The 16,017-nt window shown below is 37.2% G+C and overlaps 1 protein-coding gene across 2 annotated transcripts in view; it reads left to right on the forward strand.

Annotated features, from left to right (window-relative positions):
- LOC150088854 (piwi-like protein 1) overlaps positions 1-16,017 on the forward strand; it is a 178,291-nt gene that overhangs the window by 10,659 nt on the left and 151,615 nt on the right. For both annotated transcript variants that reach the window (XM_090370941.1, XM_090370942.1), the window contains 2 exons: positions 3,711-3,823; positions 14,942-15,209. In XM_090370941.1, the coding sequence (XP_090227067.1) occupies positions 3,713-3,823; positions 14,942-15,209 (379 nt within the window). In that variant the 5' untranslated portion in view covers positions 3,711-3,712. The remainder of the gene's footprint in view (positions 1-3,710; positions 3,824-14,941; positions 15,210-16,017) is intronic.

Consider the following 16,017-nt stretch of genomic DNA (forward strand, 5'->3'; position numbering starts at 1 on the left):
TCTACAGTAACTTCATCTTCATTCAGGGCTTTTTGATTCTTCAATGCGTGTTCTGTCTCATCAGGAAGTATATGTAGTATGTGTGGCTAATTTGTGATTCATCATTCCCTCACTCCTTGTATAATTCTTTATAGCAGTCTTCTGCTATTTGAATTATGCCTTCTCTGCTTTTTATAAGTATACCATCACCATTCTTCAGATTCTGTATCATTTATCTTTCTGTGTTGACCTTATATAAAGGGATAATCACCTCCTTATCCCTCCTAGCAAAGTTACTGCATATCATTGACAAGAGCTGTCCTGGCAGCATGTCTGCACTGCTCAGAGAATTTCATGCCTGATTGTGCAATTACCCCCAGTTCTTTTTCATTCTCCACTACTCTTTGTGTAGATAAGTTACTTTGGGGTTACTGCTACCCACTGCAGTACCTTGCATTATGTCAGAAGTTGAAGTTTAACATTTTGTCAATGTTAAACTTCAGCTGCCATTTCTCAGCCCATCAATCCAATTTTCCTAGATCTTGTTGCAGTAGCTCAATCTGATGACTGCCATTAACCACCCTGTCAACCTTTGTATCATCAGCAAAGTTAGACATTAAGTGTGATATACCTTCATAATATTATTGATAAATATTGAAAACAACAATGGACCTAGCACTGAACCCTGGGGAACTACAGTAATAACATTAGTGCACACCAAGAGCAGTGCCCATTGATAACTACTCTGTCTTCCCCTTAACAATTCCTTTATTCATATCAGTAAGTTGCATTTAATACCACATTGCTCCTGTTTGTGCAACAGTATCAAAATCCTTCCCGAAATCCAAGTATATGATGTCAAAATTATTTTTTACATTCAGTTCCCTGATCACTTCATCATAAGTAACCTTTCAGAATGGTTAGACAAGACCACCCCTTGAAAAATCCATGCTGTGATTGAAGTATGCCTGTCCAGTTTGTCCTGCATTATATCTTTAACCAGTGATTCCATTATTTTCCCTGGAACTGATGTTAAGCTAACAGGTGTGTAATTACTGATATCTCCCTTTATGCATTGGGGCTATATTTGCACTTTTCCAGTCCACAGGGACCTCCCCCGAATCTAAGGATCTCACATAATTATGGCTAAGCGTTTGCTGCCTCACTTAATATAATTGGATAGATTTAATCCATCTCAGGTGCCTTTTTATATCCGTTCTGAACAATTTCTTCTCCACTTTCCTTTCAGTTATTGCAACGTCATTTAGCTCCTCATTACAGTTTGATAAACTTCTGGCATCTCCTTATGTGAAATTTAATCAGATGCAAAATACCTATTTAATTTATCTGCAACCTGAGCAGGGTCATCAACATTAACCCATAGACCCGCTATTCCCAAACTGTGCACTGCAGTGAGCTCACAGGGGTATTGTGGGATATTTTGAACTTTCGGGGGAAAAAATTAGTAATTGTGGTTATGTAAGAATGAAATAAAAATGCAGTCGAACTTGGTTATAATGAACATCAAAGGACTGACAAAATTTCATCATTATAACCATTACTCGCTATATCAGTGATAGCAAAGATGGGGAAACCACGGGGGGGGCCTTTAGACAATGAACACTATATCAGTGATGAGTTAAACCTATTTTCTTAAATTCTCAATAACTTGATAAAAAGATAGATTCAAAAGAAATATTAGAGAAAACATTATTGTTTAATAATAAACAAACAAATCTTAAAAATTGATGTTTGTTTTAAGGATTTCACTTTGATATTTCTCAAGTTTCCCCTTAAAAGACTCGACACAGTCGCCTGTTTTGGCCTAAGCGCTGATCAGGCAGCGTTCTGGATTCGAATTTCTATTTATTGAGTCATTACTTGCCTTAGTTCCTTCAAATAAATTGACTAATATGTCCATTGCACTTTGAGCTTGTGATTGTCGGCACTGATTTTGATTCACTTTCACTTGTCATCGCTATCGTCTTTGTTGAGCACAGCATCTACAGTGTCACTCTCTGTAGGAAGACCACTAGTTAGCAAGTTGTCATCGACCTGTACAAATTCATCGATGTTATCTGTATTTGTACCTACAACATTGTTATGTAGCAACCATTCAGATAATGCGAAGTTTTCTTTGTTTCTTGAAGAAATCCAATATGGTTGTCGATGTAACATTGTTCCACACATCATTCAATAAATTTATAGCATCCAATATCGATATAGACTGGGTAAGTTTCTATTCTCTTTTACTGATGAGATGTAATACTAGAAATCTTTTTTATAAAATCCTTTCAAACCCTTGATTACCTAAATCCATTGGTTGTAAAATTGATGTCGCATTGGGAGGCAGAAACACCAGCTTAATGGTGGACAAATTTTGAATTTGGGGATGTGCAGGACAGTTATAAACTAGCAAAATATTTTTCTTCTTTTGGAATAGCTCCTTATTCTAATCATTTACGTATTGCCAAAAAATATCTGAAGTCATCCAAGCTTTCTTGTTTGCAGTGTAATCCACAGGAAGTTTCCTTACGTTTTTGAAACAGGTTTTTTGAGTTTTTTTTTTTTATCAGTTCCTGTCATATTTGTGCATATGATCACCGTCACGTGAGCTTTTGATTTTTATTCCCAACAACAAATTTTTCTCCTTTGAATTTAAATATATTGTCAGGTGTCAAATTATAAAAAAAAGTCCTGTTTTGTAGGCGTTGTGAATGTCTTTGTCATTGAAATCTTTCCTGATTTCTGCCCAAACAGTCAATCCATTCATTTGCCATTATTGGATCTGCAGATCGAGATTTTCCACTAATTTTTGCATAAACAGTGTTATATCAGTTTTTAATTTTGATCCAGACAGCCGTTGTTACACACAAAATTGTCGCATCCAAATTGCTTAGCAAATTTTTCCACTTGAGCCTTCAAGATCAGACAGTCTATTGAAAATCCAGCACTTCTTTGTATGGTGAACCATTGAAGCAATTCTTCATCAACGTTTGTAACCTCGTAACAATATCTGGGTTCAGGAAAAAGTTCACCGTATTTTCTTCAAACCATTGTTGTCACAGTGTTTTTTGACATTGACTGTTATGTTGATACCCCAATCCGAGGGGAGGGATTGGAGTATCAACATTGCTATGAGACAGATTTGTTTTATGAGCAGCTGTGCAACCATGGTAATTAATGTGTTCCTGATGGTCAGAGGAAATTAATCTAGTTATCTGTGTGGAGACTGGTATATCCTCCACCTATTTTAGGGTTAGGAGATAAGCAGTTTACTTGAAGTGTTAAATCAGAAAAATGAGAAATGAATGGTGGTTTACCTGGCTTTAGATGAATTGTTGTTGCATTGCTTTATTTCTTCAATTTGTGTGTTTCTCAGAATTGATTTTTACTATCTAGTGAATGGACTTGCCCACTGTGTGGCAAGTTATTAGGCCCTCTTGTTGTGTTTGTTTTACCAGTTACTTTCTCAAGAGTGAGTTGTTCCAATACATGTTTGAGGATAGTGCATACTGTATGCATATATCCAGCTTATATGCATACCCATATATCCAGCTTATGACAGATTACAAAATTTTTCTGCCCTGGCAGGTGAACAAAGTGTAGATGAACATCTCAGTTTAAAGAATTGGATTGTTTTGTGATTTGATGGTTTTAATACTGAAGTCTAAAGATATTGTAGTTAGCTTATACTCCGAACTTATTCTCTTTAAAATTTTTTTACACAGACATGTCTTCTGGAGCGGGAACAGGACGTGCCAGGGGTCGTGCACGTGGGCGAGCCCGTCAGCCTGCAGAAGTAACACGTAGACCAGGAGAACATGAAATTGCACAGCAAGAAGTAAGAATTTTAATTTCTTATATTATCTGTAAAAGTTATAACATATCTAGCAGTACACAGTGACAGCTAAAGATCAAAACAGTTAGCCCTCGCTATAATGCAGTTTGCTTTATGCCGATTTGCTATAATGCTGTTCTTGTATTATAACCTGTATCTTACTACATCAGCCTTTTAGGATAATGGCACCTTTGGGGATTCAAGATGCCGTTATTTTGAGTTTTCCGTTATCTAGAAATTTTTTATTTTTAATATATTTAATGCAGAAATAATGAGGCTAAATAAGAAATAGAGAGATTAAGAATGCAATTTTATTAACTGCACATAAAAAACATAAACATGTTGATACTCCAATATTATATTCTGCCATTAACACACTCCTATTTATACCCCATTCTATTTTATTTATTATATCAAATTAAGTCTGCACCGGTTGCATAATGGTATTGTCACCGTCCTTCCCATACTATGTGGAAAAGGCCTAGGTTCGAATTCCATTAATGATGTGAGGAACTTTTATGGGCTTTTTTTCACTCCATGGGCAAGTTTTAGTTAGTTATATAGATACAATTTTTTTTTTTTTTTTAAATTTCCCAGAAACTGGGGTTTTTCTGCCAGCAAAACAAGCAAATCGACCAGAGAACACACAATTTACAGACACAAAATACATGGCACCTCCGTAACCAGGTGGGCAGGAGCAGCAGTGTGTAGCACATGCTTCTTGATTAGACTGGGGTTCGAGTCCGTGACCACCAAATACGGAGGATGCGGAAAGGTCAGGGAATGACCACCACATATCCCCGGAGCAATACGGCCCTAGTTGCTAATGCTCCTAAAAACCAGCTAACAACACAATTAACAACACAATACATGAGTTTATGAATTAACTTTCTGGGTTACCCTAATGTAATAGTTTGGATTATATCGTTTGTCACTAAGCTTTAATGTTCTTCTTTTCTTCTCTGTATGAGGCTTATTAACTTTAGGAGCCATAGTGAGGGGTTTTTAATTTAAAATAAATGTAAAACAGTGGTATAATTTATGACATCAGTACAGAATTTGACTTTCAAATTGGTGAAACAAACTCATTCCATTATCATGTGACTTGGAGATTTCTTTTTTAGACACTGCAAGACATCTGCGCTGTATGTAAACATCCTATCTCAATGTGCCATTAGCTTGAATGTTCCATTATTTCGACAGTCTATTGTATAATGTTGTCACAACTTTCTATAATTGCTCTTTTACTAGTGATGTAAAATTGTGCATTGCCTTAGCTTGTTTGTATACACATAAGCTCTGCATGTGATTATAAGTCATCACTCAGTAATGGACAGTTTACTCAAACTGGGTGTCATAATGCAATGCAGTTACATTTTTGAAGGGTTAATAATGGTAGATAAGAATGAAAAAGCAACATCTGGATGACGGTACAAAGGAAAGAAAAGGATTGAGTTTTAAAATTAAATTAGACACTTTGAAGCAAATTGATTCTAGTCAACAAGTGGATTTGTGCAATAATTTAAGACTGGAAAGTTCAACTGTAAGAACAATTATAAAAAACAGAGAATTCATTTTAGCAGCCTGAAAGAGCGGTTCCGCTGCAGACAACTAAATTGATAAGGGTTGGGCCAGCTCTGTTATGATTGAAATGGAGAGACTCCAAAACAATTTTATTTCCATTAAGTTCAATTACTATTAAAGAAAAAGCGATTAGCCTATATGAGGATCTGAAGAGAGCTCACCTTGAAAAAAGTGAAACTGTTTAATGCTAGTAAGGGCTTGTTTGATAGCAATGCAGGGAGAAACTGCAAGTACAGATCAAGGAGGAGCTGAAGCTTTCAAAGAAGAACTTGTTAAAATTATTGAAGAGGAATGTTAACATAGTTGAAATGGGAAGTTAACATAGTTGAAATGGGATTTTTTTTTGGAAATTAATTCCTAAAAGAAGTTTCCTATCGAAAGAAGAAAAAATATGAAAGCTTCAAAGTGGCAAAGGATTGGTTGTCTTTATTGTTTGGTGGTAATGCTGTGGGGGATTTTAAGTTAAAACCCATTTTAGTTTACCATTTAAGAAATCCAAGGGTGGCTCTTAAAAGTTTTGCCAAATCCAACCTATGTGTAATTTGGAAGATTAAAAAAAAAAAAAAAAAGCTTGGGTAATCGGCCTCTTTGTTGATTGGTATGACAAATTCTTCTGTCCTGCAGTGGGAAGATTGTGCAAAAAATATGTTTTATCCTTTACAGAACAATTCTGATTATGAACAATGCGCCAGGACATCGAAGCATAGAGAGCGTGGAAGACTTGAACAATCATAAAATGTTTTTCAAGCTTCCAAACACTATATCTCTGATCCAATCAATGGACCAGGGTGTTATTGGTACATTTAAAGCCTACTGCGTAAGGAACACTTTTCACAAGCTTTTCAAGCCATTAAAACTGGTGAAAATTTACTTGAGCCTAAAGGAGTTTTGGAAATCCTACCACATTAAAACTACCATCTACAACATTTCAAGTACGTGGGAGAAGTGACTCATAAAACAACGAATGGAGTGTGGTGGTAAGTTTGCAAGGATTGCATAATGGATTCTCAAGAACCCGATGATTCAGTTGAGAATGAACAAATTGTTGAGCTTCAGAAAATAAGCTGAATTGGACAAAGTTTGACAATGATGACGTACAAGAGATGAATGAAACGACAGGGATGACCTCTCTAATGAAGAACTCATGTAAATGACAAAAGATGTCCAGAAATATTCTTTAGAAAAATATCAACAAAGCCATTCAAAATTGATTCTTATAATGGAACATTATGAAAACGATGAAAAGGTAGCACTCCATTATAAAAATGAGCTGAGAGAGAGAGAGATAACTTATTATATAGCGAAAAATTTAAACTTCCGAAGTCTTGGAATGAATTAAAAAAAAGAAAAAAGTGTTATTGGAGTCACATTGAGATGTTTTCACAATGCCTTCATTTATTTCTACAGGATGTAAAATACGTTTTCATGATTTTTTTTTTTTTTTTTTTTTTTGTTTCCACCATCCAGCAAAAACTTGTACAAAGTCAAATTTACAGAATTTGAGTATTACGTAAGTCTCGGGGAGTGCCTGTACTTTGCACATTGAAGTTAATTTATGTACAGGAAATAAACTTTTGATAATTTGAAACAAAAAGGGTTATTTCACGTATATAAACTAACAATCTGCACTTTCCGGTTTATTAGGCTTTTCTGTTAGTTCAATCTATTATAAATGGGTATTAAACTTGATCTTATTGCAGTTGGGATAACTGGAATTGTGAGTTTTTACGTTATTATGGTGAAATATGTTCCCCTTCATTGAATACACCATGAATGGTCAAACTACTAATAGAGTAAGCTTATCTGCGAAAAGATCTAAACCTCCCAAACACTTCCTAGTTCATTTTACAAATCATCATCATCAGCCATTTTCAGTCCACTGCAGGATGAAGGCCTCTCCAGCAACTGTCCAGTTCCTTCTGTTTTGAGCACTGGCCATCCATTTACTACCCACAAACTCACGAATTTCATCTATCCATCTCCGCCTTTGTCTTCCAGGTTTTCTTCTAGCTCCTCTTGGATACCATTCTGTTATTTTCTTAGTCTATCTGTCATGTCTTTGAGCTATGTGTCCTGCCCAAGACCATTTTAGTTCTTTAGTTTTGATAAGAATGTCCTTTACTTGATTTTGCTGCCTAATTCACGTGTTTCTCTTCTTATCTAACAGTCTGATTCCCAATATAATTTATTCCATTCTTCGCTGTGTAGTTCTCAACTTCTCTTTCATTCTTTTTGTGAGTGCCCAAGTTTCATTTCCGTAAGTCATGGTGGGGAGTATACATTGGTTCATTATTTTACGTTTCAGACAAACTGGGATATTGCTCTTCAGTATGTGACTATATTTCCTGAATGCTATCCATCCAAAATTTATTCTTCTCTTGACTTCCAGCCATTTATCATTATTACAGCTAATAACTTGTCTCAGATAAGTATATGACTCCAAATTTTCAATTACTGCTCTTTCAATCATTATTTCCCTTTCTGTGGCATACTTGTTCATCATTACTTTTGTTTTAGCCACGTTCATCTTTAGTCCAAAATCCTTACTAACTGTGTGTAACCGATCAAGATTTTCCTCTAATTCTTCGGGATTGTGGCTTATGATCACAATATCATCTGCGAATCGTAAATGATTTAGGTACTCTCCATTCATTAAATTTTGGATGCAGTACAATCTTCTGAGAGCTTCAGTCTTCTAATTAAGATTTTCCTCAAATTCTTTGGGATTGTGGCTTATGACCACAATGTCATCTGCAAATCGTGAATGGTTTAGGTACTCTCCGTTCACATTGACTCCTTTCTGCGACCAGTCTATTCTTCTGACAGCTTCCTCAAATGGGCATGTATATTTCACAAATATACGTGTTCATTTCTAATCTCAACTATGTCCATTTCCAATTGCAGTCTGCGAAACCCCATGTACTTTTTCTGAAAGAATCTCAATTATTGGTTGATTCAACTACTGCTCATCTCAGTTGCTCAAATTATTTGCCGTATGATTCCTTTTGCCTCAAAGGTGGTACTTGTGCATAATGCGTGTCCCGATATTCCCTGTCAGAGATTTGGTAATTTGGAATTTGCTCTTTTCGATCTCTGGCTTAAAATCTATACCTCATTCTCTGAAATTCATTTGTTGTCTCTATCGTTCTCCCAACTCCACTAATCACTTGGAGCTCTTTGACTTCCTCACTTTGCAATTTGACTTTCTCCAGTCCACTTTTCCTAACAGTGAGGTAATTTTCCTGGTGATTTTAATGTTCACAATTCCAGCTGGCTTCTGTTTTCTAGTCACACTGACCAGAGCTGGTCGAGAATCTGAGGCTTTTGCAATTACTAATGACCTAATTACCACTAAGGTGGCAGTGATCACAGTGTACTGATGTGGCATTTGCTTAAGGATTTAATTACCATCAGGGGTAAAGGAAAGGGTTTTTGCTTCCGTAAAGGGGAGTACAGTGGTCTCAGACAGTTTTTAAATTCTGTACAGTGGGATCAACTGTCGATGTTACCAACAGTAAATTCTAAGTGGGAAGCATTCAAGGAATTAATCGTGGATGCTACCAAAAGTTTCATACCTATTAAGAAATATTGTTCAAAGTTTAGACCTAAATGGTTATCAAATGAACTAATGAGACTCGTGACAGAAAAGAAAGATGCATGGGATGCATATAAATTATCAGGCGACACAGAAGCCTATGGCAGATATAAGCTAGCCTGTAATCAGGTCACAAAGGAGGTTCGGCAGGCGAAGGCAAATTACGAGAAATCTTTGGCAAAAGATGCTAAGAAAAACAGCAAGGATTTCTTTACTTATATAAACTCTAAGAGGAAGGGGATGAATCTGATTGGTCCACTTGACATCGATGGTTTGACTGTTGATGATCCTGCTCTGATAGCAAACAAACTGAATGAGTATTTTGCATCTGCATTCACACATGAGGAGTTATTAAGTTTTGAAAATGGAAGAAGGTTATCAAATTGTAGCAGGGTGCTTAATGATTTTGTAATAACAGAGAGCAAAGTGGAGGAGAAATTGAAGTTAAACCTAAGAAAGGCACCTAGGGTGGATGGGATCTATCCAGTTATATTAAAGGAGGCGGAAATGCAACCAAGCAAACCTGTAGCCATAATTATGAGAGCATCCTTGGACTCGGGGGAGGTCCCCACGGACTGGAGATGTGCAAATGTATCCCCAATTCACAAAGGGGGATCGAAGGGTGACACGAGTAATTACAGACCAGTTTAACTTCTGTTCCGGGTTAAAGATGCATTGCAGGATCATCTAGACAAGACTGTAGCAATAATTCAGACACAGCATGGGTTTGTTAAGGGAAAGTCTTGTCTGACAAATTTGATTAGTTATTATGATGTGGTCACAAAGGAACCGGATGCAAAAAATAATTTTGATATCATATATTTGGATTTCAGGAAAGCTTTTGAAACTATTGCGCATGGAAGACTACTGTACAAATTGGAGCAGAATGGTATCAAGGGTAAGCTGCTACAATGGATAAAAGGATGGTTCAGTGGGAGAAGACAGAGGGTGGTAATCAATGGGTGCTGCTCTTCGTGGACTAATGTTATTAGTGGAGTCCCACAGAGTTCGGTGTTGGGTCCACTGTTGTTTTGTATATTTATCAATGATATTGATGAAGGTATATCAGGCTTAATGTCGAAGTTTGCAGATGATACAAAGGTTGGCAGGGTTGTTAATGACAGTAATGGCAGTGTGCTACTGCAACAGGATCTAGATAATTTGGACAGATGGGCTAAGAAGTGGCAACTGAAGTTTAACCTTGACAAATGCAAAGTACTGCATATGGGTAGAAGTAACCCCAGAGATACGTACCAACTGTTTGGTACTACACTTAAGGTGGTAGAAAATGAAAAAGACCTGGGAGTAATTGTGCAGTCAGATATGAAGTTTTCTGAGCAATGCAGACAGGCTTCCAGGGCAGGTCATGGGGTTTTGTCAATGATTTATAGAAATTTTGCTAGCAGGGAAAAGGAGGTGATTGTCCCTCTGTATAAGGCAATGGTCAGGCCACGCCTTGAGTACTGCGTACAGGTCTGGAGGCCTCATTTTAGGAAGGATGTAGATTTGCTTGAGCGTGTACAGAGAAAAGCAACAAGATTGGTGAGGGGAATGAAGGGATCCTCTTACCAAGAGAGAGAGAGGTGTCTCCGTAGCCAGGTGGGCAGGAGCAGCAGTGCGTAGCACACGCTTCTTGATCAGACCGTGACCACCAAATACGGAGGATGCGGCAAGGTCAGGGAATGACCACCGCATATCCCCGGAGCAATATGGCCTTAGTTGCTAATGCTCCTAAAAAAAAAAAAAAAATCAAATCTTACCAAGAGAGGCTTAAGTTCTGCAAATTGCAGTGGCTGGAGACTAGGCACCTGTGCGGTGATCTGATTGAGGTGTATAAGGCCTTGAATGGGTTCAGCACGCTGAATTCTGATGGGATCCTTCCACTTGTTCAGATTAAGAACCTAAGGGGGCATAAATTCAAATTAAGAAAAGACAGATGTAGATTGGATGTGCAGAAATTTGCCTTTAGCCAGTGGGTGGTTAATTGCTGGAACAAACTTCCATCTGTCGTTGTGGAAGTTGATAGCTTGAATAAATTTGAGGAACTGGACAGGCATTTGGAGGGAATGGTGTGATTTTTTTTTTTTTTTTTTTGGCTGATGCTGCATAAGCTCATACACTTGCTTTCTTGCATCACATTCCACTGCTGCTACTACTACTACTACTAATAGACCTTGCGCAGATTGTTCACTTACCTACAAGTGTACCATACAATCCTAACCATACAGCCAATATGCTTGATCTTTTTCTCACGAACAACCCTTCTAAGTATACGGTCGAATGTCCTTTAGGCACCTCAGATCACAACTTGGTGATGGTCTTTTCTCCAATGGAGAAGAGACCTTTTATCTCATGGCTATTTCCAACCTCGTGTTGTTTGGCATTACAAGAATGCAAAATAGGATTGACCTGCGAGACTTGTTTTCCTTGGTCAGATTACTGTTTCAAAACTTCTGATGTTAATGTTTGCTCAGATCGTGTCAATGAAATTATTCTTGTAGGAATGGAATCATTTATCCCACACCATTTTAAAATCTTTTCCTTTATCTAAACCCTTCCTTTATCTAAACCCTGGTTTTCCAATAAACTTGCCAGGGCTGTTCAAGAGAAGAATGTTGCATGTCGTAATTGGCTTGTTTCCAATTCTTCAGTTTCATTTTCTGCCTGCACCAAGGCTCGCAACAATTGTAAAGCAATTATTAATCAGTCCAAACTAGTTTTTGAACAGGCTAAGAGTAGAAAACTTGCTTCTTGCCCTAATGGTAGCCAAGCATTCTGGTCTCTTGCCAAAGCTATTGTCTGCAACTTTTGCCCATCTCTGCTCCCACCTGTCAAAACTAGCAGGTAGGAACAGAGATGGTTCTGTTGTCACTTCAGCCAAGGATAATGCTGACCTGCTAGCATCTCATTTTTCTTTCAACTCGTGTATTAATGATCTTGGTAAAATATCTCCCACCATTCCCAACAAGCTCCATTCGATGCCTCATGTGGTCTTCTGTCAAAAGGATGTCAGAAGAATTTTGACGAATCCTGATACCAAGAAAGCTCCAGGTCTTAATGGTGTTTCTCCACTTGTTCTCAAAACCTGCACTCCTGAACTTATATCTTTTTTTCTCTTTGCTGCCTTTTTTCACTTTCTTATTCCAAAGGTGTTTTTCCTTCTGCTTGGAAATTTGCTCATATCCAGCCAGTTCCTAGAAAGGGTGACAAATCCCTCCCATCCAATTATTGTCCCATTACAATTATTTCTACTCTTTCTAAAGTAATGGAGAAATCAATTAACGGCCAACTTTTAAACTACCTAGAAACCTTCCGTCTTATCAATGATCGCCAGTATGGATTTCGTCAGTGTTGATCCACTGGTGATATTCTGGCTTGTTACTCATTTATGGACAAATTCAATGTAAAAGTTCGGTGAAACACGAGCAGTTGCTCTTGACATCTCAAAGGCTTTCAATCGTGTTTGGCATAAAGGTCTTCTAAACAAGCTTCCATCTTATGGTTTGCCAATAAGATGGAAGATGTTTTTTGTAATTGGTTATCCAGTTTTCTCTCTGATTGCTCACCGAGGGTGATGGTAGATGGCTCTGTCTTTTAACTTCTCCACTAATACTAGTGTCCCCCAAGGTTCAATTCTTTCCCGCACTCTTTTCCTCTTGTATATTAATGATCTTCTTCCATTGACTGGAAATCCTATCCACAGTTTTGCCGATGATAGCACATTGCATTCCACTTATCCATTTTGAGAAATTTCCCTGCTCAATCAGCTTCAACTTCTCGAATATTCTCTACAAATTCCATAAATGCCTTCTAAAACTCATTCTTGTCTTATATCTCGCAAAAAAGGGTTCTTCTGCTCTCCTATGCTTATCTTTGGTGACACTCTGATTTCTAGGCAAGTTGATATCTCTTATGGTGATTACCCTGACTTCTAATCTCTCTTGGAACAAGAACATTACAAATATTGCTTCCTCTGCATCTAAAAAACTTGGTTTTCTCTTTTGCTCTCGGCGTTACTTTTCTTCCAAACGACTGTTCATTCTGTACAGATCGCAAATCTGCCCTACCATGGAATATTGTTCCCACATCTAGGGCGGTTCCTCCAAAACCCCTCAGGCTTCTAGATTCCATTCAGAAGAGAGTAGTTGGGTTAATTACTCATCTCTAACTGAGTCTCTCCACTCGCTGTCTCGTCGACTCCTCTTTGTGAAACATCCTTCTTTGCTCTTCAGTCAGAAGAAGATCTTCATCTGCATGCCTTTTCTACAGATACTTCCACGGGCACTGTTCTTCTGAATTGGCTTCTATAATTCCCACTCTCTCTCTTTCAAAACAGTCTGAACACATGCCGCCACCAGCCAACATCCATTTACTGTCCAACTTCAAACTCACAGAACCAACTTTTCATCTTCCTTGGTTATACATTCAACTGCTGTTTTCTGGAACAACCTTCCTTCATATGTATTTCCTGAAAATTAGTCTACAGAAGTTCAAGTCTAATGTCAACAAATATCTCTCGTCTTCTCAGCCTCCAACCCAAGCACAGTACTAAGTACTATAGGTTCTAATACCTCTTGTGTTTGGGGTGCTCATAAAAAAAATCTCGCTGCAAGCAAAGAACAAATAATATTCTGTACCAAGTCTTTACAGTGTGTTTGACAATAACAAAAAAAAAAAAAAAAGAACCAAGCAATGCTAAATATAGTGCTAAGTTCAATCAGTGTTCTGATATTGACTAGTTGTTAATTTACTTGGTTATTGCCAAAGAATGATCACACATGCATCATGGCACATTGCTTTGAAGTGCATATCAGTGAATGTGTTGAACAATGAACATTCATTTTGTGTTTTGATAAAACTGTGTACCAAGAATTCCAGGAATGCTGGAATTCTTGTTGTAGCAGAGAGGAATTGCATGAACTTAAAAAAGAATTAGTGACATGAAACTAAAGAATAAAAATAAAGGTCGGAGGGGGGGAAACAAACAAACCAAATCCTGTTTTTTTTTATTTTTTAAATATATGTTTAACAGCTTTAGCCAACAGATGAAAGGGGGTGGGTAAGGGTTGTATTCCATTGAAATAAAAGTTGATAAAAGAAATGCAAAATTAATTGGAGATAAAGTATTATATAAAGGAACCATTGGTAAGAAGTGATCACAGTATATTGTGTGATTTATCAGGAATATGTAATAAAAAGGATATAATCCTTTCACTGTATAAGCAATTTTGAATATTGCATTCTGGGATGGAGGCTGTAGCCTCCTTTGAACTTTCATAAGAAATGTTTAGTGGCAGTTCAAAGGAGGGTAACTAGATTGGTTTGGAGCACTAATCATTATCTATGAGGAATGGTTTAGTGGCTGCAGACTGAAAATTGTAGTGACTAGACACGTGTGTGTGGGGGGGGGATGACCTGATTGATGTGTATAAGGGCTTGAAGGGTACCAGAAAAATGAATGAGGGTTATATTATTACTAGGAGAGACAAGGATGGGGGATACATATCTTAGAGTAGTAACAAAAGGTTGTATTGTGAGGTTTACCTTTGTACAGTGTTTATAGTTAATTGGAATAAATTATCTTCCAGGGTGTCTTGAGTCTAAAGTTCAGGGTGAAATTGAGTGGTCAATTTTTAGTTTATTTATTTTTTTTTGTAGATGCATAAAGCATTTGCATCTATTTCATTTAGTCATTCTAATACTGATACCAATCAAGCACCCAATTCAAATATTTTTGCACAGTTGGTTTTGAGATGTTGCACTGTATTTTGAAAAAACCAAAATGCAATCCTTATTAAAAGTAATGTAGGCACTAATTTTTTCCACTGCAGATTTTTCATTGTTAAATAGTAGGTCATTGAATATTTATTTCACTACATTTCATTTGTAAAATATTTTCTTTAACGGAATATATCTAAAAAACTTTATGTATAAATTTACAGGTTGCTCCACCACCACAGCCGACAATTCCACAGCAAGTTGTTCAGCAACCTCTAGGTCCTGCATCGGGAGGTAGAGCAATGTATCGTGGTGGAGCAGCATCTCGACCTGGTGATCCTGGTCAGTCAGTAGATGCACGAATGAAAGCCATGACAATAGCAGGAAATGGTGCAGCGGCTGCAAGAGCAGCTGCATATGGACGAGGTGCAACAAGAGGGCGAAGAGAAGAAGTGGCTGAAGAAAAGCGGCCGATTCCTCAAGGAGCCATAGGTGAATGCTTTCCCTAGATATTCAAATAGGGTATCATTTAATATAGTACCTGGATATTCCGGTAGACATATTTAGTTTGTATACATTTCTAAAAATTCCTTTAAACTGTTTTTGTTCCCTCGTTGTTGAAAATTTAAAAACATTTTTGATTAATTTTTAGCAGTTTTGTGGCTAAGGCTTTAAGTCTGGAAGCATTATATATCAATGGATATGTAAAAGAATTTGCTAATTTATTTATACAAAACTTGCCTCCTAATAATATGGCTTAATGAGTTGGGAAGATGAAATTAAGGTGAACAGAAATGCATAAAATGAAAACCTTAGTGTTAAGTTGCCTGCAGGCTTTGCAGATGTGCAGTTGAATTGTATTAATTTTCAAAATAGTGCCTTCCACAAATACATCAAGGAAACTTTAAATGGAGCTCTTTTTATTCACACCACTTGGACCCACTGATGATTTACAAAAGTTCAGGTGCCTCTGTAGCCAGGTGGGCAGGAGCAGCAGTGCGTAGCACACACTTCTTGATTAGACCGGGGTTCAAGCCCGTGACCACCAAATACGGAGTATGTGGAAAGGTCAGGGAATGACCACTGCATATCCCTGGAGCAGTAGGGCCTTAGTTGCTAATGCTTCTAAAAACCAAATAACAAAAGTTCACTGTTAGGACTCTTGGTTTCGTCACATTTTTACATGATTTGATTTTTAATTATTAATTTATTAATAGAAAGAACTTTAATTAAAAAAAAGGAAAGCTCCCAAGTTTAAGATTATTTTAATTTTATGCTTTTCAGGGCACTTTAATCTCAT

The sequence above is a fragment of the Mastigoproctus giganteus genome, chromosome 3, assembly GCF_048544385.1.
Source record: "Mastigoproctus giganteus isolate SK-2022 chromosome 3, ASM4854438v1, whole genome shotgun sequence".
Classification (NCBI taxonomy): Eukaryota; Metazoa; Arthropoda; class Arachnida; order Uropygi; family Thelyphonidae; genus Mastigoproctus; species Mastigoproctus giganteus.